Raw genomic sequence first — 22,945 nt, 5'->3', positions numbered from 1 at the left:
TACAAAAGGAAGGCGGCAATGGCAGTGGCAGCGGCAGCGGGCACCGGCAGCGGCACAAATGAAATCAAATAGAATGCTGCGAATGGGAAAGGCATCGGAATAGATTTCCAATTTTCTCATCATCTCGGCTGTTGCCTTCTCCGAGAAGCACCACAAGGAGTCCAAGTTCTTGTCATTGTCCTTGCCATTGTAGTTGCCTGCCGGCTTACAGGACGTATACTCAACTATAATTAATTACGACTTGTGTGCGAGTGTGTGTGTGTGTGTCTTTTACTTGAGTGGCTTCTTTTCAATTTCAATTGTGGACATGGCGCCCGGGGTTCATTGACTGTCCAGCTAAGCTGACCAGGCGCAATTGCAGCATTATGGCAGCCTATAAAAGCCGAGGCACTGTGCCTGGCAAGCATCATTCCCATCTGGAACAGCAGAAGGCCCGCAGCTTTAAAGGAGCAGCAACAGCAGCAAAAAGGAGCAAAGGATCATCATCAACCAGCAGCTACACTAGCATGGCCTCATTGCAGTTGCTGCTCTGCTGTGCGACAACCCTTCTGATTGCCAACGCCTTGGAGCTGGCGCCCCAGCTGCTGAGCGTCGCCACCAGCGAACCGGCGAGCAGTAAGGCCAAGACGCACTACACACCCTTTCCGTTAGTCGATGATGATGTCGAAGTGGAGGCCGTCGAGCTGCCGATAGATGTGGACCAGGACGAGAACGTCGAGACCACCCGCGTGCATCATTCACTGCCGCCTCCTTGGCTGCAGTTCGCCGATGAGCCGGTCCAGAAGCCCCGTATCAACAATAAAGCATCCTTTATCAAGCTGCCACCTGCCGGGCAGCAGCACAAGCATCCACATGGACATGGACACGGGGCGTGCACCATTGAGATAACCAGCAAAGTGCCGGGCATTTGCCAGCCCATGAGCATGGGCGTGGGCAGTGCCTGTATTTCGGGTGAATTCATGGAGGTCTACAGTGCGTCCCACTGCTCCAATTTTTAATCCGGATAGAAAAAGTCCCAACGCTCCGCTCTCCCTTGCTTCACTCTGTCCCTCTCTATCTCCTTGTTGGATCCCTCTGAATGCTTGTTTAGTGTCTATTTTTAGTGGGTTTAATGGAGGAGTACGACTACCTGGTGCGCGTTTTGCAAATAACACTCATTAATATTTGTATAAATAAAGTATATTTAATAACATTTACTTAAGTTTTACTCAACCATTTTATACCATATTGAGATCAATTTACAGCTACAAAACGCTCCTCAAACATATTTTGTTTCACCACTTACAAATCGCAGAATTTATCCTTATCCTCGTTCATGCTTCTAATGCGAGCGTATTTTATTAATTTTTATTTTGTGTTTTTTATCAATGATATGGTCAAGAGTTAGGCTACGCAAAGGCAGCTCTTCCTCTTATATAGCTGCCATATATATATAATAGATCCAAAAGTTCATGTATTTAACACGCGTTTGTCCTTTAATATTTTGAATTGCTCTCGACATATCATATGCATACCATATCAAATCGGCCAGGTATATTACAGCACTCCTAACAAAGCAATCGTGCGGAAATATAGCTTGTATACAAAAATAGTTTTTTGAGCAAGATATCTGAAGGGTATATAGACTTCGGAGTGTCGGAGATAGTTGTTTTCCAAGTTTTCCAATAAACAGTCCCCGTACTATAATAAGTATTCTCCCATATGTTAGCCATATGTGAATCATGGAAAGAAACTTACTTATTTTCGCATTTTGGGCCAGATCGTGGGCTTCGTTGGCTTCGCGCCCGGCACCGTCGTCGAGTTGCCAATGGCCACGCATTGTCCGCCGAACACCTCAAGCAGCTGCGGGGCCTGGAAGAAGGGCGCACGCTTCCATTGGGCGGGACCCACACGGTCGATGCGATCGTAGATGAGGCCAGTCACGTCGCTGGCACGAAACTGTTCCAGTTCCTGTACATCCTGCAGATCGCTGCCCCAGATGAAGACGACCTGCTGCAGATCCAGACCCAAGTCCACCAGCTGCTGCTTGTGCTGAAAGTTTTGGACATGCGTCGCCGTGCCGAGCAGCTCGGCGCTTTCGGCAAAGTTGACGGCTTGCAGAAAAGTCTGGGTTCTCAGGTCCATATAGGCATCCCAAATGTCCGTGCGGCCCGTGGTCATGAGCATGACCGGAAAGGCCGTCTGCTTCAGCCGTATCATGGTGCATATATCCGCATCGAAGCTGGCAAAGATTAGCGGGCGTCCGCAGCCATAACGCGCTGTGACCTCTATAATCCTGTCTACAAACACGTTCTTGTTGAGCGACTGCGTCGACTCCATCACGCCCGATGCCATGAGCTGCGGCCACTTGATCTCCACGATCAGGCCCAGAGACTTGGGCAGCGCCTCGTATACTTCATCCAATTTGGGAAATAGCCGCTGGGGCTGGCTAACATTGCGCACATTCAAGTGTGTGTACTCCTGCAGGGACCACCTCTTCAGTATGAAGACACGGCTGGACTTCAGCTCGGCGTAGCTCAGCTGCCGGATGAGCACATGGCGCAAATCGAAGCGATCCACTATGGGTTGTGTGGTCGCCTGCTTGGTGGTAAAGAAGCCAAAGCCACGCCAAACGACAGGCACATAATCTCTGGTCAATTGCACGTCCAGGTGCACCATGTCACCTTTGGCCCTGGGCACGGCCAGGTAGCTCTCGATGGTGTTCTCCACCAGCTGATTGCTTGTTTGGTAAAAGCTGGTACCCAGGCCACGATTGCCCACGTCCAGGGTGGGCCAATTGCTGGGCCAGTACCGTTGAAAGCTAACACGCAAATTGCTGGCAGCTGCATTCGGCATGGGCCGCACCACCAAGTAGGGCAGCGTCAGCTGACCGATGACCTGCTGTGTGAGCTGACCCTGTATGGGCAGCTGCAGAATGCCGCGACTGCCGCGCAGCTGCTCGGGCATTATATAGGCCTCGCCCAAGGGCAGCTGGCCGCCATCCAGGCCGTATATGTCTAGCCGTAAGGCATTGGACACATCCAGCGCTTGGCTGATGCGATAGATGATTATGGCGCCGGCGGCATAACGGACGCCCAGCCGGCTCTGCGGCCGGAAGGAGGAACGATTATAGGCATAGCGCGAGACCTCAATTAGCGCGTTATCCAGCACACTGAGCGATCGGAGCTTCAGGCGCAGTTTCTCCTGGTTGTTCAGCCCGGCGATTTGTAGGTGCTGCTCCCAAACGAACTTCAGCTCAATGACATATTCGCGCTGCAGCCAGCCAGGCTCCAGCAAGTGCCCGCCGCCCACCGAGCGCGGATAGGCCTCGCCGAAAATGTCCACGCCCGGGGAGCGATAAATCTCAAAGGTCTGCAGCATGCGCGGCACCTGCTGCCCCTCCCAGCGACGCAGCACACGCTCGCCGGCCGCGTCCAGCGTGTAGACGAGATAGCGATAATAGACACGATGACTGGCGCATATCCAACGTCGCAAATACCATCTGCTGCGCTGCTTGTTCTGGGCACGCAATGGCAGCGCCTTGGCAATGCTCCAGGCGCCCAGCGCACGATGATCCCCGCTAACGGCGATCTCTTCATCCGCTGCCAACTGCTGGCCCGGCCGCAGCTCCAGATTGAATACACGAAAAAAGGGCAAGCAGAGAAAACTACGTCCGGTTAGTTGTGCGTGCCGCTCAGCATGAAATGGCTTGAAGGCCTGCGCCTGCAGCTGCGCGCGACCTAAGACAGACGTTCCATTCAGCGTGGGGCTGACTGTGGCTGCCGCTGTGCAAAACAATGGCCACAACAAAGCGATCTTATAGAGTATGCTAATTGATTTTAGCACTCGATACATTTTTCTTCTCCTCCAAATTAAGCGGCAGCGTCATCTCGCCTCGAATAAAGAAACTTGTTTTCTTCAACCACGAAACGCGGACAGCGCGACGCGTTGGCTATGACGAACCCACTCGGAGACTCTCTTCTTCTTTTTGGATGAGTTCTTAACCCGGCGCTTACAGACGATCAAATGAAAGAACTTCCAAATGTTCAGCATAGTTTTGTGGCTGTAAATCAGCTGTAATTGCACTGAGAGAAATGATGGCCCACAACAAATCAATGTTGATCGCAGCCAAGCTCAGCAGGCTTTTAGATAACTTTACAGCACAGTAGATACGAGTAGATAGTAGATAAAAAAGAAACTAATATATTCGAGCTGTCCGTCTCCCCTTTTTTATGCCAAGTTTGACTTAATATTACACTTTAGAATGTAGATATACCCGGGTCCATGAAAGTGTTAAGATTATAATAAGAATGTGGAAGATCACCTCTTAAAATCGAATAAAGTAAAAAGAAATCGGAAATAAAACCGAAAATCGCATAATTAATTCACGGGTAGCCAGTTTTGACTGTGAACAGGTATTTCGCAGTATATTGAACCCAACTGCAACCTGTTTCTAATTTCATTTTTTTGTTAATATTTCTATTATAAATATCGTATAACATAAAAAAAATTTAGCACTTACCACTTTCCAAGCACTCGTGTAAACATTTCTCTTTTTGTAAGTTCCTTTATTTTTTGCTCAGTGTACATGGACGTTAGTTGTGGGCTCTCTGGGCTTGATTAATAAGTCGCCACAAACTAATCGGGTTGGCCCCGTAAAATTGGCATTTATGCAAATGGCCAGATGTTAAAGAAAGTTCGAGAGAGCTGCTCAGATGTTCTTGTCTATTACCAGGGGCTTCACATAATGCGGATTATAGTCCAAATGCATATACTTGGAGAGATGCCAGCGCTGAATGGGCTCGCCAGTATGATTCAGGCAACTCGACTTATTCACCAAATGGAAATCTCGCCAAGATAAATCCACGCTGTTCAGATAGTTTTCCACCTGATCGAGCACCTGTGCGCTGGGCTCCTTGGCACGCGTATAAATCACCTTTTGCGGTCGAAACCAGGGCAACGAGCAATGCAACTCCACGGCAAAGTTGTCGTAGTCCGTCCAGGTGATGCGGCTCCAGTAGAGATCCACTGCAACAAAATCAGCCGATTAGTAAAGCGAATAATTCTTGGCAGCTCGGAGACTTACGCTCTTCAAACAAGCATCTGTTGGTTGACTGAGGATACGAGGCGAAGATCCACCAAGTGCTCTTTATCTACATGTTATATATATATATATACACAGATACACGAAATTTGTAACATGAACGTTAATTTGCTTATCTGGCTGAAGATCGAGACCCATTCACCCGTTCGTCGTCCACTGGAAACTCTTTGTACGAGCATCTCCAAGCGTGGCCCAAGACCAGAGCTGAGGCACACATCAACCACAAAAATAGATACCAACTGGGCCTCAGGCTGCGATAAGCTGTCAACATTGCCTCCATCTTCATGCAAATGAGCCGCTCCATAATTGACCATAGAATATTAAGTCGTAGCTGAATTGTTTCATTTTATTTCTGATGTTTCTTCTCGAGTTTGTTATGGATCTACGAATTCGTCAGAGACTATTAAATAATGGCATATCGAATGTTGTAAATGACTGTGTGGTATGTGGATTCTCTCTTCTCTCTCTCTCTCTCGTTCTCTCTCCTTTTGTATCTCTTGCTCCATATGCTTTGAGTAAAAATGATTTGTATTTTTATGGTAATTTTTTATTGTACTTCAATTGAATTGTTTTGATAGATATTCTTGTTGCTCTAAATATTCTTTGGTGGTATTTATATACTCTGATAGAGGGTATTATTTATTCGTTATCAAATCTGTAACGCCACAAAGCGAACTTCTCCAACAACTTATATCTTTACTGCAAGGTTCCCATATCTCCATATAATATATAGGTCATAGGAATGATCCGGCGATATCTACATTCTTGTAGGAAAATCAAATTTCTTTCAGGTTTTCTTGGCCAATTTTGGCATTTACGATTTTTATGGCGAACTTTACATATCAAATACATGAAAGTACCAAATATGGAAAACTTGTTTATTCTTCAGAGCAAGCTCATTATTCATTGTTTGGATCCAATATTTATTGAAAATAAAGCTTTCCTTCTCCTAGTAGGGTATTAAATCTTCGACGTGCCAACAGTTCTTTCGAGTTCGTTTTAGAGCTGTTTGCATATTATACCATGTTTTTTTTAATCTTTTAACATTCCGTATTTGAAAATACATTAATTTATTTATTTGTTGTTGCTTGTGCTTATACTTAAATCTTTATCTCTTCATAAAATATTGTAAATAGCTGTGAATTTATATAAAACACGCTTGAAAAATTATTGTACTTTTAATAATATACAATTCTGCAAACGCTTTTGCACATAAACATATTGTAAGAGGTATTTTTTTTGTTTTTGTTTTTTTCTTTTAAGTTATTTTTTAAAGCATTTTTCTCTGCTTTCTTGTCATTGTCTTTTAGTTTTATTTTTGTTTCAACATTATATATTTGCAGAACAAAGTGCAAAAATAAATAGAGTATTAGCGATAAAAGATCGGTAACTGGATATCACTTGACCTACTAGCTTTAGTTGAAAATTAATTTTGATTTACATTTTATAGAATTTTTACTATACATCTATCATTGTTCCCATCCCTGAGCACGCCTTTTCTGTACAATTTTCTGCTACGCTTCAAATTTGAATATATAATAGTATTAATAAATATAAAAAAACAATTTGTGAGCTTAAATCAAAATACAAATATAGCTTCAATTGGACTTAAGCTGAGTTCACATTGGCATAGATTATTAGAAAATATCAATTTGTTAATTGCTACGTTTTGTTTTTTAGTTATTTACATTTTGGGCAAGAGTATAAATTATTTACATATTTTAAGCTTGAATCTCTTTTTTGGATGTGAGCTCAGCCCAGTGCTTAGACTATGATTACCCGCCTGACGGACCCATTCCCTCCCTCGGCCCTCCCTCCCCTTACATCCTGCATTGAGCCTCGAACTCGGCGAGCAGCGAGCTGGAATTGAAGAACGATCTCTGCTTCTTCTCCGGCATATAGAGATCGCTGCGATCGTAGCAGGTGGCCGTTGCTCCAATCTCTGTGAAATACTTGACGCGCTCCTTTGAATTGCAGTCGTCGCCCCAGATGACGGCAATCTGTCCTAGGTCACGCGCCTGCTGCAGCATGTGGACCGCATTCTCGCCCAGAAAATCCTCCGCATGGGGCGCAGTGCCCGCCAGCTCGAAGGCCTGCGCGTTGTTTACGGCGGCCATGAAGTTGCGCGTGCGCAGATCACTGAAGGGTTGCCATTTCTTGGTCTCGCCCTGGGTGAGGAACATGACCGGGAAGAGGTTCTGCTTGAATCGCAGCATTGTGCACATGTCCGCATCGAAGCTGGAGAAGATCAGGGGACGTCCGCAACCGTATTGAATGACCTCGTGCAACACACGATCGGCAAAGAAATTCTTATCAATGGTCTGCTCCGCCTCGGAGCCGCCGCCCTGTCGCCGCTGTGGCCACTTGATCTCCACATCGATGCCCAGCGATTTGGGCAGCTGTTGCAGCACCTCCACCAGTCTGGGAAAGATGCGATGCTCGACACGTGGCTCGGCATTGTGTGCGGGATATTCCTGTACTTTGCCATTGATCACCGAGAAGATGCGCAGCCGCTTGAGCAGCTCATAATTGATGTCCTTGATCAGCACATACTCCAGCTGATCGGGCTTCTCGATCACCTTGCCCGGCGGCGCGGTGCGCAGCCCAAAATCGTGATAGATCACGGGTATCCCATCGGCCGTCAAGTGCACATCCAATTCAACCATATCCGCATGATGTGCATGTGCGCTTAGGAACGAGGCAATCGTGTTCTCGCGCTCCAGCGGTGCCTCGGCAATGTAGCTCTTGCCGTTGCCGCGATGCCCAACATCCAGATTGGGCCAGCTGCGTGGCCAGTAGTGCGCATAGGTGTTCTTGAAGTCCAGCGGCGAGTACTGATAGGGCTGGACCAGCACGTAGGGCAGTCTCAAGCGGGCCAGCGTCTCGTCAGCCCGTTGGGCGGACTTGATGTGTAGCTGTAGCAGTCCCTCGCTACCCGTTAACTGGGCAGCACTCAGGCTGGCGGTGCCAAGGAGCTCGTGTTGCAGGCCATAGCACTCCAGGCGGAAACTCTGATGCATCATGCGATCCAGTGGCAGGGTGATATGAAAGATGACAATGTCGCCTTTGGTATAGGATACGCCATGCGCCGGCTGCAGCTGCAGATGACTCTGGCCATAAAGATGTTTGGTGTATTCCACAACGAGTCCAGGAGACTCCTCGACGGGCACAATTTTGAGCTGAACGTGCTGCGGATCAAAGGTCTCGATGTCATGGACTTGGAACATCTTCTCGCCATTAAATTTAAGCTGCACAATTGCCTCATGGTTCAGCCAGCCGCGATGCACCTGAGGCGTCGACTCATCCCCATTGGCCAATCCAAACACATCCAGCGGACTGTGGCACTGCTCCTCCATGCTGGCGTGCAGCACGCGCGGCTTAAAGTGCGTCTCCCAGCGACGTATTTGCTTGTAGCCCGCCGCATTCTCCACGTACACGAAGTATCGATACTCCAGCTGGCGGCACGACTGAAGCCGCACGTTGGTCTGCCAGGTGAGGTCATCCAATCGATCCAGGGGCACGCAGCGCGACAGCTGCCACTCGCCTAGCGCCTTGGCGTCGCCTGTTAGAGCCAGTTGCTCCTCTGGCGCCAAAGGCGCCTGCAGCCGTACATTGAACTGCCTCAGCGTGGGCTTGCAGCTGGTGGAGGGGGCCGCCTCGATGAGCTCGTTGCCAGTAGCATAGTTTGAGGCAGCGATAGCAGCCGCAGCATCCGCATACGAAGCACACTGCAAGACAGATGGGACGACAATGCCAAGGATTAATAGGGAACCCAGCATGGCGACAACTATGAAATCCACACTGAAACTGACTGCGAAAAGCGGCGGGCAGCGGCTCAAATATGATGTGAAGACTCTCGCTCTCCCTCTGATAAGGAAGCTCTGCTAGCAGCGAAATCAGTTAGACTCTATGAAAATAGATCGCAGGTTATCAGACGCATTTAAGTCGCGCCCGCTGTTTAAACAGCTCGTGACTTTGGCGCAAGTGCAAACAAAATCACGTGTTGCCCCCTAAGAGATCAGCGAGATAGAGAATAGGCGCATGTTTATACAGCTCCTAATCGGCCACAAGTTCAGCTGGTTAATCAAATGAACCCCGATCCATAGAAACATACACGCATATATGTGGATTCTAAATATTCTATTCATTTTACTTAGTCTGATTTAGTATAAGCGTAAACATTTCTATTTAGCACGTGTGCGTACATCGAGCATTAACCCATTTTGAACATGCCTTATCTATATTTTAAAAATATTATAAGATGTCAGAGAATATAATGGAATAAATTGAAAAAAATGCTGATATTAAACTTCAAATTTTAAAATGTAAGAATTTAATGTCAAACTTCGCTTGAAATGACATTTTCCATATAAACAAAAATAATTTATCAACAGCTGCAATTGCGTGCGTTTTTAAACGCGCGATTTACCTGCGTATGAAAACGCGCGCGCTGCGCACGCAAGTGGCGTAGTTGTGGCTGTAGCTGCAAGCAGCGCTTCATGACGTCACCGGCGCTGTTGTTAAGCAACCTGGCCGCTGTCGCCCAGCAACCAATACGGTAAAAATTCAAAATTTATGCAACTTTAAAGTGGCTTAACTCAGAAATGTGACAATAATTTAAAGGCTGTTTTTGCTCGCACTGATTTGGATCACGTGTTAAGGTCGCGATTTGTTTTGATCAACTTTTTTTTTTTTTTCGTTTTATTTATTACAGTTTCACCAGAACTGAGCGCCCACGCAATGAAAGAGCTCGAAACGGGCCGACAGCAGCGAATGCTTTGGCGAAATACGCAAATCTACGTAAGAAACAAAGAGCAACAACAGCTAAACGAATTTCTGGCAGGAGATTTCGAGATGAAAATTGTGAGGTTTGGCATTTACTATGCCAAGTATATGTACATCGTGCCATAGTATATGGCCTATAGTTATGCATAGTTTTCCGCATGTTCTTTGTGATTTTTCCTCACCTCAGTCCCGTTACGGTCTTGGCACAATTAGCGCAACCTTGCCAACGTTTAAATATACCAAATAACATTTGGCAACGCCTTATCTGCCACAGCGACGAGAACAGAATGCAAACAAGAGAGAGAGAGAGAGAGGGGGGTAAATATGAAATACTATTCGATTTAAATAGGTTTTTTTTTTTTTGACTGTTTGTAATTTACAAGCTAATTACATTATTTTTCGTCTTTATTGCTGTGGCACGTGTTGGCAACAGAATTGTATACCATGTGCTCTCCCGCTTCCTCTCACTCTCGCGCTGTTGAGCTTTGGCACTCATATGTTTTTTGTTATGGGAAATTTCATGTCAAAAGCTTTCTCTTTTTCGTATGTTCGTTTTGGGCTATTTACATGCATGAAATATGGCTAGTTCCTTAGAATCTGCTTAGCAGTTTCTGTTTTCAAGGGTTAATAGTACTTTAAGCATCATTTTTTTTTTTCTTTGCATTGATAAGAATCAAGGCACATTTAAGAGTGCCTGGTAAATTAAGTGTTTAGATTAGGCTTGTAAATCTAATAAATCGCAATCTTATCGATGTACATTGAGAGCCACTTCTGTAGCCAAGTTTCGCCGAATACTCTGAAACCCGATAGCAACAGCAGCTGGGGCATGGACACGTGACAGCCTGCTTTGCAACATGCGGCACTATTTGCAAAGCTTTTACACGCAACTCGACGAGGAGGCGCTTATGAAAATGAGGGGCGGACATCGTAGGGGTTAAATTTGTAGATGAGTCAGCTGCCAATTGCATATATCAATTTCCTGTTTATGTGCGCAATATATGTAGAAGATATCAAATATATTTAGCAGCGAGTGAAGCCTACTATAGTTTCAAGTGGGTTATAAAACAAGTTCGACGATTCTATGTAGCTATAAACTAAATTCTTAGCTCATATTTTAAGCACTATCAATTACTATTTCTTCGCAATGTTAAGCGACTTATATTACAGTTTAGCGCTTATTGATTTTACCAAAACAGAAGAGTATTTCGCACCGACAAAAAGCAAAGGCATTTGACAACAATTTTTGACCTTCAGTTTAACCAAAATGTCAAAACAAAGGCAATTGCAAAATGCACACTTGACGTCAATGTGATCCCGTTGCGCTCTCTGGCTTAGGCTTAAAATAAATAAATTACTTATAATTACATTTTGCATGTGCTCATCTGGCGTCTGGGGTTCCAACGGCGTTAATAACATTGGAACGGACATGTTTTATGTGCTGGCTGGGGGTAATAGCACAGTTAGTTGGGGTCCCAACGAATAATTTGACGAAGAACTTAAAAGTTGTATATCACAGTTGGATTTGCTTTGTATTGTATTTTTTGCACTACGCGGCGTATGCGCAATTTTTTTTGTTTAGCTAGGCTAGCATTTTGTACTGGGGTATTTGAAAAATTCTTTTAATTGTTTTTTTGTTGATTGTAGTTTTTTATATTTTTTGGTATCCTTTTGTGTTTTGTTTGAAGCTAGGACGCTCTAGACGTTACGTCGTCGTCGCACCGACGTTGCAGTCGCAACTGTTCCAAGCGCTTTTGTTGTGCGCGCAATTTAAACGAATTCTTTTTATCGTAAACAGCTCGTGCGGCGCAGAGCTTTTGCTGCCAGTTTTCATTGTGTATGTGTCGACGGCGACGACATAAACGTTGGCGTTGGGTTTGTTTTGAATTTCGACTCGGGGGTACAGTTGCTGCTATGGCTTTTTAAAAATGTTGTTGGCCTCAGCAGTCGGCAAAAACAAAAACACTTCATAAAACGTGTATACGCGTCTGCCCTAGCTGACTTTACAATGCTCTTCAAAATTGGAAGATAAGTGTAATATACAAACAAAGAGAGATATTAAGGAAAAGAAAGCACACGCGATTTCCATAAAAAAAAAAGTATTGTTTAAATAACAAGGGGACATATGGTGCGCCTTAATTGGTTCACATCAATCATTAAATAAAAAATAAAAAACACAAATTAATTTTAATTAATTTTTGAGTAGCTGAGTTTAAAGTCCTCAAAGCTTGACAAAAAGTGATAAGCAATATCTGCGCCGGAATATGTTATTTAATATAATGGCAATTAGCTACCGAGATTTAACGCGTCATGCTAGCCACAGATTATCAGGGTGCAGCCTCAATTGCTTATAGAGTATACGTGAAACGTACAAATATTTGTAAACTTAATTTGCACTACAAAAATGTTAAAAAGCTCGCTTCGAACAGAACAACGAAATGTGGGAGCGAGAGATAGAGAGGCAGAGAGCAGTCAGCAGCCCAATCTCCAAGCATGCATTGCTCCAAACAGAAACGTGTTGGTCGTGTGCAGACGTCGGCGTCGCTGCTGCAGAGCACGTGTAAAGTTTTGCTTGTGTGTGTGGCGTCGTCGACGTTTCTGGCGTGGTCGAGCCCTCCTCCCCAAATGAGATTTTGAGCATTCAAAAGCTTTTGCTCTCCTTGTGTGGCTCTCGCAAACCGGTTCACGTCGGTTGTGTGGTCATTGTTTTCCTTGTTGTTTGTTTACGTCGTTGTTGATAAGGCAACCAACCGCGAACAAGCGCTTTATTCGACACGAGAGCTTTTCCGTGCGCAAATTGCTTTGAATTCAAAGCTCTGCGGCCAAGGTCTGCTCTCTATGTGGCCAACGATCGTAATCATAAGTTTATAAGCGAATATATGCGTATGTTGCCAGGCACGCCCCAAAACATAAATATAGACATATGTACATGTGTATGTAGATAACTTTTGCATGTACATGCGTATGTTTGATGTTGTTTTTGTTCTGTTTTCCTTGTTTTGTTCCCATTTCTTTGCGTGTGACTCGCATCGAAGCAGCTTTCGATCGTTTTTGATTTGATTTATTGTATTTGTGTTAAACTTTTTCTGTTTTCATTTCATTTTACTGCTGCCTTTGCATTATTTGCTTTGTTTTTAAATCATTGTGTAGACAAACACCCCATTAAAGTCCAAAGTTCACTTTGCAGCGCTTATTCAGCTCTCTCAACTGTGCATGTAGGTATGTATGTGAGCACACATAAACATACATACATAAATACCCCACATACGCCATATTTACTACGTGCGCCAGTTTATTTCAAAACTACGTATGAGGACATTTGTTTGCATCAACATGTTGTAAGGCACGTTCAGAAGTTGTTTTGTTAATTTTTTTGCATTAATAAAATATTTATTTGTTTACACTTTCGAAAGCTTTTAGATAACGGCTTGTTACAAAGCAAAACAATAAACAGCTGCTGAACGCATACGTGAATGGAATAAATATCTATCAAGAATGTGTTGCTGTTGGGTGCAACCGACTGCGTAATACCCGTTCACCATCCAAGAACAACCCAAAATATACTACCCAGCTTAATTTGTTAATAGATGTAAATTAAAGCAGTTCGTCAATTCTAAATTCCTTCAGCAAGCACTTAAAACTGTAAAAGATAATCTTAACATCTTTTCTGACTAACTAAATTTACTCAGACGGACGAAAGGTAGAGCGAACGGACTGACGGATGGACGGACTGACGGATGGAAGGACTGACGCATGGACGGATGGACGGACTGACGGTTGGACTGACGGACAGATGGACGCACAGCAACATGGACATTGCAGAAACGCAGAATGTAACTATGTCATGTACCAGATTGGCTTGAAGCCATCATCGAGATAGACGTGCTCATGGAAATAGTCAAGACATTACTGCCTCTACATCTAATGCTGATTAAATCTATATGCATGTACTTATTTTACCTGCATTTGCGCATGGCAATACATATTTAAATAACAAAGGTGCGGATTCTGATTCGTTTCTCATTTTGCTTAACCTCCATTGATGATTAAATTAACGAGAACAAATAAAATGAGAACATATATGCACATATAGTATATAAATAAGAAAACAAATCTATTTTATTATTAATATAAAATAGCATACCTGTTCAGACATTCTTGCGTGGGGACCACTAGAAATCGTTGAGCCTCTAATTAATGTTGGCCTTGGAAGTTGGTTGTTGTTTTTAGCACTTTAAAGTCTTTGTCGAATTTAGGAGTTGCAGCTTGTGGAGGCACGCGCTTAGCACTTTTTTGCAATCACTTCTTATCAAGCTCCCGCCAAGAACTGACGTGCACTGAGAAAAGTGTTCAGCACAGTTCTTAAACTATTAAACAGGAAGTCACTTTGTCGTACCAGACGCCGGAACAACGTAAATACAATTAAATCAATTTAAAACAATAAAACTCGTAGCCGCAGTCGCACAAAGAGCCGATGATGGATGTCAACCTCGTGATAAGCAGCAGCGAGAGAGAGAGGAGCGCTAGGCGAGAGAGGCCTGCAATAAAGTGATTATCAGTGATAATGTATTGTGGTCATATATTAATTGAGCAACTGTACCGTCAGCATCACGTTGCTGATGTCACCACAGATTCATTGGTTTCTTTTGTTGCCTCCGCTGTGGCGTCTCCTTTCACAGACTCAGCTGCTGTTGACTTGGTTTCACGCTCAAACAAAATGACCAGCTCCGTGTGCGTTGTGTGTGGAAACATGTCGACAGCTACGGCTGTCTTGGGATAAAAGGGCTCCCCTTTGTACTGCTTGGACTCCGGTCTAGCCAGCTCTATGAAATTACGCTTGGCACTGTTGGGATTGCAGGAAACATAGACCAGACGGTTGATGGCACTCGCTGAGCGTATGGCGGCTATGGAACGATTGTCTGTAATAGAACGAAAAAAATATTAATTCTTAGCAAATTTTCTTTTACTTTAAACTTACGCAGTCCAGCACGCGGCGGATCCACTACAGCTATCAAATCCACTGGCTTGCCTGGCTCCTGTCCGTACAAAGCCTCCCGCACCATGCTTTTTATAAAGTCATCAGCATTGCCAGCAAAGAATTTGCAATTCTTAATGTCATTCTCTTGTGCATTGTATTCCGCATCTTTGATGGCATCTGGTACAATTTCTACGCCCAGCACCTGTTTGCAGTGCTTGGCAAAGGCCAAGGCAATGGTCCCAGTGCCGCAGCAAATGTCCAGCATTGTTGTGTCCCGGCTGGGCGCAGCCAAATCTATAGCCTGCTGGTAAAGAACATTTGCTCCGGCTGTATTTATTTGAAAGAAGGCCAAGGGGCTGACGCGGAACTGAAGCCCCTGTATGGTGTCCGTAATGTGTGTGCTGCCGGAGAGATGTGTGACAGGATTGACCATTTGGCCCGCCTCACGATGCTTGACATCCTGATAGTATAGCGAAGTGCATTTGTGTGTATTATTCTGCTCCGGCTGCTCGTAAAAAGTCCTAAGCTCAGTCTGCAGCTCTTGCTGCTCAGTTTCGCTCAAATTGGATGAGTATATGCCAGCTACCAACATTAGTTCGCCTGTTGCGGTGGAGCTGCGCACCATCAGCTGTCGAAAGTGGCCCACGTTACCGACAGGATTGAAGGGCTGAAACTTTGACTGCCTGACCAGCTGCTGGAAGCTTTGCGCCGCCCATTTCGCCTGCGCTGGCAAATGTGGCAATTGCTGCACCTCGGCTACTTCCACGGAACCGTCGCTGTAGCTGCCCAAACGGAAACCAACTACAATCTCTCCATCCGAGTTTTTGCCCACAGTGAACTCGTTTTTATTCCGATAGCCATCGACAGTGGGCGACGGCAGAACACCTTTAAATTGAAACTTATCCAGATGCGGTTTCGCGTCAGCATTCAGACGACGGAGCTCCTGGGTGTATTTTCTGAGCAACGTTGCCATCTCCTCCGTCTTTTGTTCAAGCTGCTTTTCGTAGGGCATTTCAGCTAGCGGGCACGTGGCCTCCACGGCAGTGCGCTGGCGCTTTGGTTTGATTTCCCCGGCATCCTCTTCGCCGCGTCGTTTGTGCAGTGGATCAGCGGATGCTTTGGCTGCCATTGCTTTAAGGATCTTTCCCTTCCACTTGTAGCCATTGAGCGTTTCTAGGGCGCGCTGCTGGTCTGCTTGGCTGCGAAAGCACACAAAGGCAAACTCCTTGCGTGTGGGTGACTTGATTTTGGTCATGTCCAACTTCAGTGTATTTTTGAGCAGCTTCTTAAATTCCTGCAGCGGCAAGTTAATAAGCTAACCTCTTGTTATTCAGCAATAACTTACCCCAATGCCAAAATAACCCATATTCTTCACTTCAATTTTATAGATTTCCGATGTAAATTCATTGCGTTCCAAATAAGCAAACTCATTGCCGGCTTTTTCCACCTCTGCACTTTTTGCACTTGCCGATTCTGGCTGATCTGACTTTTCCGTACATTCCGCAATACTCTCCGTGAGCTCGGGTTGATTTTCTGCTATAGCTGCACTCATTTTAATTGCTTAAAACACACAATATTAATAAAAAATTGTATAAGCACGTGCAACACGTGAAATTCTTTTAAGTGATGAATGCAAAATAAAGACTCATTGTATATCGATTTTATGTGGCGGCCAGACGATTAACCACCCGACTGGGCGTATTTCGATAATATGTGGCGGTCGGTCAATAGCCGCACTCAGCGATGCAGCTAGTTCACAATAGTCGCGTTGCCAACCATTTCAAAGATAGTCGCGCTGCCAACCATTTCAAAGATTCAAAAGAAGAATCGCGGTTATGAAACTATATGCCTTATCAGTTAAAAAATATGTTAATAATGGATTTTAATAAAACAAGTTTGTTGTGTCGATTTTCTAGTTATTCAGCACCAACTGCATAGCGTGCCATTGCCGCATCCAACATTTGTCTTCGCTCCGCCAGCAATTGCTGCATCTCCGGTTCATTGTTCATTATGTTTGATATCTCCTGCAGGAGCTCGGCAGCTTGTTTAAGCTTTGCTTCGCACTCGCTGGCATTCTCCAGGCTCAGGGCCTGTGCCAAAACTGTCTCCTGCAACTCGATCAGCAAATTGCCACGAAAGATGCTCCAGCCGCCATCGAAGAGATTCGAAATCTCCAACAGCTCCTCGCAGAGTTCCACTTTGCGCTTTAGAGATTTCTCACTTAGCTCTAAGGGATTCACATTATAGTAGATTTTACAACATTTAATTATGTCTCACCATCCATAGCGAAGCCCGTCGCATGGCCATAAAGCTGGGTCAAGGCGTACTTCGCCTGGAGAATGTGCGTATTCGTCTCGTGCAGCTCAACGCGATGGCGATAGAGGAAATCCTCGAGGCTGAGCGGCGTTGTCTTATCCAGCGACTCCAGCTCCTGCTCTATTTTCGCATCCTGCGTCAGGAACTCCTTGGCGCTCCTCTTCAAATTGCACACCTCGCACTTCCAGTTGGCAGCCAGTTGTAAAGGATCCATTGAGATGATCTGAACGAAAAATATGGATTCATAAAATATAATTAGAGTTTAATATAATAGCCCACCTTGCCCACTTTGCACTTGCCGCACACGTGGGCGCCCGCAAAGGTGCCCAGTTCGGTGGGATCCTCGCACCTGGCGCAAGCGCAATCGAAGCACTTGACCTGCTTCAGATGCACCCGTCGCTGGATGGTGCTCCTCAGTGGCTGGGTGTAGGATATGCTGAGGACTTCGCCCTTGGCAATTGGCCGCTTGGCCAGGAACACAATGTTCATGTCGTCGTCGAAGCGATGCCGCATATTGGGCACACAGTCGTGGGCGAACATGGCTGCGCCCGGATACAGGCCGCGCACCTTTACGCAGCCGCCGAGCTGCCTCAGCTCGAAGGCGTTGGTGTCGAGGATGGCGGCAATGCGCAGGATTTCCAGCTCGGAGCAGTTGTTCAGGCCCAGCACCGTCTTGATGAATGTAATCAGATTGGCGCGCAGCACTTGGTAGAGCGGCGTCTCCAGGCGTTCCTTCAGATGATCCTCCAGCTCGTAGAGCCGGGCAAATGCCGCCGGGCTCTCCAGCTTCAGTTGCACGCAGCGCAACAGCATGATCACACAATAGGCAGACTCCTTGTGCTCCTGCTCCGCCGCCTTGTAGTTGATCTTGCACTCAAAGTTACTCCCAGCCATGAGCCGACACTCGGCCAGATGGTAGGGAGATTGCTCGCACTCGGCGCTGCACAGCGGCCAGGTGCAGGCGCTGCATTTGTAATAATTCTGGGCCGGCTTAGCCGGCGGCAGCAGGTTCTTGTGGCAGCCCAGGCAGAGCGGCACCGAGGCCACCTTGGGGCCCACCACGAGCGGCGCCTCCCGCATGATCTGCTCACCCATTTTAATGTCCCGCGTGGCGCGCAAATGCCTGCCCAGCGTCTCATTGGAGCTCAGCTCAAAGCACTTGCACTCCCGTTTATGGCCACGCTTCCAGTGCTCCTTCTGATGCTCCCGGCTGCAGTAGACGACGCTGCGGCAGCCGGCGCACAGCTGTGTGGCATGCGATTGACAGAAGGCACAGGCTGTGGGTGGACTCATCCTCGGACTCGAACTACACGAGAATCAGTCAAGAATTTGCTGCGCCTGTTTGCGTAATGCGCAACGTTTGAAAATTCACTGAGCAGCAAACAAATTTCGACTGTCTCTGGTTTTGGTTCTTGTTCTGATTGTGGCTGTGGCTCTGTTGGATCTCAATCTTCATCTCTTGTCACTTGGCGCACGACGATTTATTATTAGACTCTGGCCGAGGCGCACACGCCAACCAAACAATACACAATGTCTGGTCTTAGTACACAATTCTGCTCACAATTTACATTATTTTTTTCTCAGCTCCGTTTCGCTCTCACTAATGTTTTTTTTTTTAGCTTACATATTAATTAGTATTCAGCCGAGGCAACATTTCAATTATGCGTATAAAAAGTGAAGAAAGTGTATTATTTATGGAAGAAATATCAAAACTCCGTTCTTTGCCAGGTCAAAGTGCAGTTGGCTTTTTAAATAGATTGGGAAGTTCGAAGTTATGAAACTATATTTGATTCTTGGGCGCATTCAGTTCTCTTGATAGCCAGTTTAAAAGAATTAATTCATAATTTCAATTAGTTTGTAATTACGACTCGATTTCAAGCCGAACCGAATCATAAGGTCTCAATCTATTCCTTAAACCGAAAGTCTAACTGAACCATATTTTCCTGGGTTTTATAAGCAAAACCCATTAAAGAGTTCTAGCTGCCAGCTATAAATAAGTTTGTTTTGGCCCATGGCAATTATCTAACCATATTTGGTAGATTGCACTTTTGGGCAAAGATCGATTGTAGCCCGCATTTTGTTTATGAAAATATCTAGAGCTTGCAATATTTTCAGTACAAAGGGCAGAATTTCGAAAATATATAACAAAAGAAGTTTGAAGTAATGGTACTCCATTTAAAAGTTTCTTCAGCAAAGAAACTAGCTTTGCATTGAAATAGATATGTTTTTAATCAAATCTATTCGGAATACATATATATTTTAACTTATCTAATTCTGATCAACTTTAGTGAGAGCTTGTAGTTTATTCAAGCCTTTTAAATAATATGCAATCGTTCTTTTTTTCATAATTTTAGCAATTCAATAATTTATTTAGTATTTCTCATAAATTTTCTATTATATGTGTGTTTATATATATATATATATATTTATATATATATATATATATGTGTATTTATTTATATGCAGATAATTAATGTATTGTTTAATTGGAAATCAGTCTTTTTTATTTAAATAAGAGTTAAATGCATTTTTGTTGTTGTTGTGCTTGTTTGTCGATTGATTGATTGATGAAACGTTTAAAAAAAAATAATATAATATTTATGATAATAATAATAAAAAAATAATGATAATTGAACTATAATTTATGGTTTTTTTGTTGCATTGTTGCGTGTCTTGTTGGGTTGTTGTTGCTTTTACAAATTAAATATTATTTTAAGAGTACATAAATAAACGCGTCCATAGCTAAACTAAATGGAGGCCATAATTCCACAAGAATTACAGTAATAATAATAATAATAGTTATAATTATAATAATAATAATAATAATATTTATAGACAAATGTGGCTCTCTATACACATAAAAGCGGCGCATAAAATTTTCATATAATAGACAACAAATATGTTTGTTTTTTTTTTTTCTTTTTAGTTTTCAGTGAATAATTTGCACTAAACAATAGTTGGGTTTTTCTTCATTTTGTTTATGTTAATTTGCTTTGTTTATACACATAGTACTGCAATGATATGTTGCTAGGCTGTTTTTTGCATAAGCGAAGCAATCGATGGCTTTTAAATGTTTCAATTTTCAATTCTTGCTAAGGCGAAGGCGCACAAAAAATCTTAACATTAGCTCTAGGGGATTATAGATTAAAAGTTTGGACATGAAGTTCAGATTCGATTTTATGTTTGAGTCTGGGATCCACTCTATTTAGCGGAATCCTACGTTGAAGCAGAAATAATATCATCTTGGGTTTTAGTAAAATGCTAATTAAATTACAAATTGCGCTACATTAATCATAAGAAACATAAGCAACATTTATGGTCTGCAGTCCTTAGATATCGTTCTGCTCCTTGAAGTGATGATAGTGATGGTGTATGTGCTCGTGCACATAGCGATGTATCATGGAGCTGGAGGCGCTCGTGTCCAGATCCACGTCTGCGGCCAGCTGGGCCGATGGCTCGTCGGCATCCTTGGCCGTTGTCACGGCAGCAACCTCGGCAACAGCCTCGCCCACCTCGTCGTTCAGATCGATCAGTGTGTCCGTGGAGACGACCTTGCTGGGCGTGCTGGTCAGCATTGGACTGGCCGGCAGCTCCTCCTCCTCGCTGGCCAGCAGATGTGCACACTCCAAGGCATCGCCATAGATCTTTGAGCCCGCCGAACTGGAGCTGGACGTAGCTGTAGCCGGACGACACAAATCCCGCGTGGGCTTCTGTTGTGGCGGCTGCTGTTGCAGCTTGTGTCGCTGCTGACGTCGCTGCTCCCGCTCCCTCTGCTGCAACTGTTCACTGAGCTTGGCATAGATGAGATTGCCATAGTTCTTGTAATCCTTGCTGCTGCGTTGCTGTTGCTGTTGCTGTTGCTGCTGCTGCTGCTGCTGCTGTTTGCTGTGGCTGCTGCTCTTCTTGGGTATGGGCTGTACGGTGGCCACATTGCTGGGCGTGGCTGGCGGCGAGTGGGCAGCGGCGCCTCCGCCACAAATCGTGGCATGCAGAAACGAATCGTAGCCGCACAGATTCAGCTTGTTGTGGGCGCTGTTGTGGCTGTGCTGGGCGGCCACCACGGCCGGATTAATGGCCAGCTGCTGATGGTAGATGGGTATATGCGGCTGCGGATGATAGAGACTGCTGTTGACCGTATCGTGCCCGGCCTCGATATGATTGGCCAGCGGCGATTGCTGCGTGGGCGGACTGCAGCTGAGCGGCGATTGGGCGCTCTGCGGACTGTGGTTCGCAATTAGCGTCGGAATTTTCGATCCGGTATTGCAGCGTTGGCGTTGCTGTTGCTGTTGTTGTTGTTGTTGTTGTGCTGCCGGTTGCCGTATGGGACTCACATTTGCTTGGGGTTTTCTGCAAAACACAACAAAAGAAACAAGGTTTTAATTAGCAAGCTGGATCTGGGTTATCTTAGGTCGCCTTTAAATAATATACAAAAATTAAACGTAATAAAAATGAGAGCTAATACGCGATAAACTTAATTTAAGCTGGGCAGCTCTTAGCTACAAATTTAAAGGGTTTATAAAAAAGGAATTATTTATTGAAAACCAAAAAAACTGAAAACTTTAAAACTTGATTCAAGCAAGATTTGCCTTATCTCACAGGAAAATATTATTAAAAAATTTAATTAAATTAAAGCTTCCTTTTAATTCTCATTTATGTGAATTTCCCTTTGCCTAATATTATCTATTGACGTCAGTTAATAAGTAAAAGTACTCAAATTAAGAAGATATATATCTTTTAGGCAAGCTACTTCAAATATAATAACGGAAGGGTATGAACCATAATAAGATTTAAAAAAAAAAAAAACAATTTAAAAAGATTAAGATATTGAAAATGACATCCTTTTGCACTTGACTCAAGACTTTCCACTTTACCCAAAACCAAAGCTGAATGTGAATTGTTTTGGCTGAGATCTTCAATTGTTATATCCGTCTGGTTTCCTTTGAGTGCACTTTAAATCATAAGTCTGTTTCCATAGTGCAACTATGATCTATTTCTATAATTGCCTTTCTTTCCCTTCCTCTTAGACGTGCTTGCTTGACTCTTACCCATTTAGCTGAAAACACAAGCGATTCTTTTCCATGCTCTCCCTGATGATGCTTATCAAATCGTTGCGATTCAGCGCCGACTTCCAGCACTCGGCGGACTTGCGCTGGGTCAGCAGCGATTGTGGGCGTGGCTGGCGCAATTGGACGCCATCGAGCATCACATCGCCCAAAGGTGGCGAGGACGAGGCGCTCTTCTGAGCCTGGCCATGAGTCGAACTGGCCAGTTGCTGCTGCTGTTGCTGCTGCTGCTGTTGTTGCTGCTGCTGCTGCTGTTGCATGTGGCGATTTTGCCAGCAGGAGTCGTTGCCCACGGACAGGCTGCGCTGACGCGTTTCGAGGCAGTGATCCTGGTACTGAATGGCGGGTCGCGGATGGGCGAAGTGATGCAATCGTGCGTAATGAGCGAGTCAACCAAAAACGAAAAGAACAGTACAAACAAATTAAAATTAAGAAATTGAAATAATATTTTAAAGAAATGCTATGCAAATAAATAGTCAACATAATGCATAAGAAATCAAAAGAGCAACATTTTCTGGAATCTCGACTAACTCTGTGATAAGTTCTTTTGCTTGACAAACGATCTTTTACAGCCAAATCTAATTAATTGTACATTTTATTTTTGATTTAAAATGTTACAATTGAAATTCTGTTCGTCTGTCTGTAACTCAAGTACGAACAAGTTTTTTATTACTATTATAAGCATCCACATCTATGTCTTAACTGATTTGGAATCTGAAACTC

The 22,945-nt window shown here is 44.5% G+C and overlaps 7 protein-coding genes and 2 long non-coding RNA genes across 11 annotated transcripts in view; 3 read left to right on the top strand and 6 right to left on the bottom strand.

The window, feature by feature from the left end:
* The first annotated feature begins 421 nt into the window (after positions 1-421).
* LOC6624702 (uncharacterized) lies at positions 422-1,164 on the top strand. Its single transcript, XM_002047540.4, has one exon. It carries the CDS (start codon positions 507-509, stop codon positions 996-998), a length of 492 nt encoding a protein of 163 aa, XP_002047576.2. The 5' UTR covers positions 422-506; the 3' UTR covers positions 999-1,164.
* Positions 1,165-1,178: 14 nt separating this feature from the next.
* On the bottom strand, positions 1,179-4,380 carry LOC6622141 (glycerophosphocholine phosphodiesterase GPCPD1). Its single transcript, XM_002047539.4, has 2 exons — positions 1,738-4,380; positions 1,179-1,680 (listed from the first exon to the last, which is right to left on the bottom strand). Exon 1 carries the CDS (start codon positions 3,832-3,834, stop codon positions 1,738-1,740), a length of 2,097 nt encoding a protein of 698 aa, XP_002047575.1. The 5' UTR covers positions 3,835-4,380; the 3' UTR covers positions 1,179-1,680.
* Positions 4,381-4,535: 155 nt separating this feature from the next.
* LOC6623078 (uncharacterized) lies at positions 4,536-5,724 on the bottom strand. Its single transcript, XM_002047538.4, has 3 exons — positions 5,226-5,724; positions 5,066-5,132; positions 4,536-5,007 (listed from the first exon to the last, which is right to left on the bottom strand). Exons 1-3 carry the CDS (start codon positions 5,385-5,387, stop codon positions 4,691-4,693), a joined length of 546 nt encoding a protein of 181 aa, XP_002047574.2. The 5' UTR covers positions 5,388-5,724; the 3' UTR covers positions 4,536-4,690.
* A 746-nt stretch (positions 5,725-6,470) lies between these two features.
* LOC6623067 (glycerophosphocholine phosphodiesterase GPCPD1) lies at positions 6,471-14,152 on the bottom strand. Of its 3 annotated transcripts, none has more exons than XM_015175854.3 (2): positions 14,010-14,152; positions 6,471-8,811 (listed from the first exon to the last, which is right to left on the bottom strand). In XM_015175854.3, the coding sequence occupies exons 1-2, from the start codon at positions 14,019-14,021 to the stop codon at positions 6,904-6,906; spliced, it is 1,920 nt and encodes a 639-aa protein (XP_015031340.1). In that variant the 5' UTR covers positions 14,022-14,152; the 3' UTR covers positions 6,471-6,903. The 3 variants fall into 3 exon arrangements, with proteins under 3 accessions (XP_015031340.1, XP_002047573.1, XP_032291370.1); XM_002047537.4 differs by lacking the exon at positions 14,010-14,152 and adding an exon at positions 11,234-11,619; XM_032435479.2 differs by lacking the exon at positions 14,010-14,152 and adding an exon at positions 9,513-9,634.
* LOC116650764 (uncharacterized) lies at positions 9,520-10,558 on the top strand. Its single transcript, XR_004303813.2, has 2 exons — positions 9,520-9,641; positions 9,798-10,558. It is a non-coding gene; the product is annotated as an uncharacterized lncRNA (long non-coding RNA).
* On the top strand, positions 12,930-13,970 carry LOC116650763 (uncharacterized). The gene is made up of 3 exons (XR_011416532.1): positions 12,930-13,084; positions 13,157-13,208; positions 13,279-13,970. It is a non-coding gene; the product is annotated as an uncharacterized lncRNA (long non-coding RNA).
* Positions 14,153-14,267: 115 nt separating the features above from the next.
* LOC6623076 (tRNA (uracil-5-)-methyltransferase homolog A) lies at positions 14,268-16,572 on the bottom strand. Its single transcript, XM_002047536.4, has 4 exons — positions 16,189-16,572; positions 14,844-16,137; positions 14,466-14,784; positions 14,268-14,403 (listed from the first exon to the last, which is right to left on the bottom strand). Exons 1-3 carry the CDS (start codon positions 16,393-16,395, stop codon positions 14,474-14,476), a joined length of 1,812 nt encoding a protein of 603 aa, XP_002047572.1. The 5' UTR covers positions 16,396-16,572; the 3' UTR covers positions 14,268-14,403; positions 14,466-14,473.
* A 128-nt stretch (positions 16,573-16,700) lies between these two features.
* On the bottom strand, positions 16,701-19,269 carry SmydA-2 (SET and MYND domain containing, arthropod-specific, member 2). Its single transcript, XM_002047535.4, has 3 exons — positions 17,439-19,269; positions 17,121-17,382; positions 16,701-17,070 (listed from the first exon to the last, which is right to left on the bottom strand). Exons 1-3 carry the CDS (start codon positions 18,450-18,452, stop codon positions 16,760-16,762), a joined length of 1,587 nt encoding a protein of 528 aa, XP_002047571.1. The 5' UTR covers positions 18,453-19,269; the 3' UTR covers positions 16,701-16,759.
* Positions 19,270-20,001: 732 nt separating this feature from the next.
* The window catches only part of nkd (naked cuticle), a 41,551-nt gene continuing 38,607 nt past the window's right edge, over positions 20,002-22,945 (bottom strand). Inside the window, exons 4-5 of the mRNA XM_032435237.2 lie at positions 22,205-22,557; positions 20,002-21,506 (exon numbers count right to left, since the gene is read on the bottom strand). Of these exons, the coding sequence (XP_032291128.1) occupies positions 20,489-21,506; positions 22,205-22,557 (1,371 nt within the window). The 3' untranslated portion in view covers positions 20,002-20,488. The remainder of the gene's footprint in view (positions 21,507-22,204; positions 22,558-22,945) is intronic.

The sequence above is a fragment of the Drosophila virilis genome, chromosome 3 (genome assembly GCF_030788295.1).
Source record: "Drosophila virilis strain 15010-1051.87 chromosome 3, Dvir_AGI_RSII-ME, whole genome shotgun sequence".
Classification (NCBI taxonomy): Eukaryota; Metazoa; Arthropoda; class Insecta; order Diptera; family Drosophilidae; genus Drosophila; species Drosophila virilis.
The sequence above is the reverse complement of the archived record's forward strand: the minus strand, read 5'-3'. Positions and strand labels throughout refer to the sequence as shown.

Excerpts from the sequence above, each read along its gene's own strand:
- LOC6623078 (XM_002047538.4), bottom strand. The coding sequence starts at position 5,387 with ATGGAGCGGCTCATTTGCATGAAGATGGAGGCAATGTTGACAGCTTAT. Across the intron at positions 5,133-5,225 it reads TTCCAGTGGACGACGAACGG|ATAAAGAGCACTTGGTGGAT; the intron begins GTGAATGGGTCT and ends TATAACATGTAG. Across the intron at positions 5,008-5,065 it reads CAGATGCTTGTTTGAAGAGC|TGGATCTCTACTGGAGCCGC; the intron begins GTAAGTCTCCGA and ends ATTTTGTTGCAG.
- LOC6624702 (XM_002047540.4), top strand. The coding sequence starts at position 507 with ATGGCCTCATTGCAGTTGCTGCTCTGCTGTGCGACAACCCTTCTGATT.
- LOC6622141 (XM_002047539.4), bottom strand. The coding sequence starts at position 3,834 with ATGTATCGAGTGCTAAAATCAATTAGCATACTCTATAAGATCGCTTTG.
- LOC6623076 (XM_002047536.4), bottom strand. The coding sequence starts at position 16,395 with ATGAGTGCAGCTATAGCAGAAAATCAACCCGAGCTCACGGAGAGTATT. Across the intron at positions 16,138-16,188 it reads TGGGTTATTTTGGCATTGGG|GAATTTAAGAAGCTGCTCAA; the intron begins GTAAGTTATTGC and ends TTGCCGCTGCAG. Across the intron at positions 14,785-14,843 it reads TCCGCCGCGTGCTGGACTGC|ACAATCGTTCCATAGCCGCC; the intron begins GTAAGTTTAAAG and ends GTTCTATTACAG.
- LOC6623067 (XM_032435479.2), bottom strand. The coding sequence starts at position 9,584 with ATGAAGCGCTGCTTGCAGCTACAGCCACAACTACGCCACTTGCGTGCG. Across the intron at positions 8,812-9,512 it reads GCGCGCGTTTTCATACGCAG|TGTGCTTCGTATGCGGATGC; the intron begins GTAAATCGCGCG and ends TCTGTCTTGCAG.
- SmydA-2 (XM_002047535.4), bottom strand. The coding sequence starts at position 18,452 with ATGAGTCCACCCACAGCCTGTGCCTTCTGTCAATCGCATGCCACACAG. Across the intron at positions 17,383-17,438 it reads GCAAGTGCAAAGTGGGCAAG|ATCATCTCAATGGATCCTTT; the intron begins GTGGGCTATTAT and ends TTTTTCGTTCAG. Across the intron at positions 17,071-17,120 it reads GACGGGCTTCGCTATGGATG|AGCTAAGTGAGAAATCTCTA; the intron begins GTGAGACATAAT and ends TGAATCCCTTAG.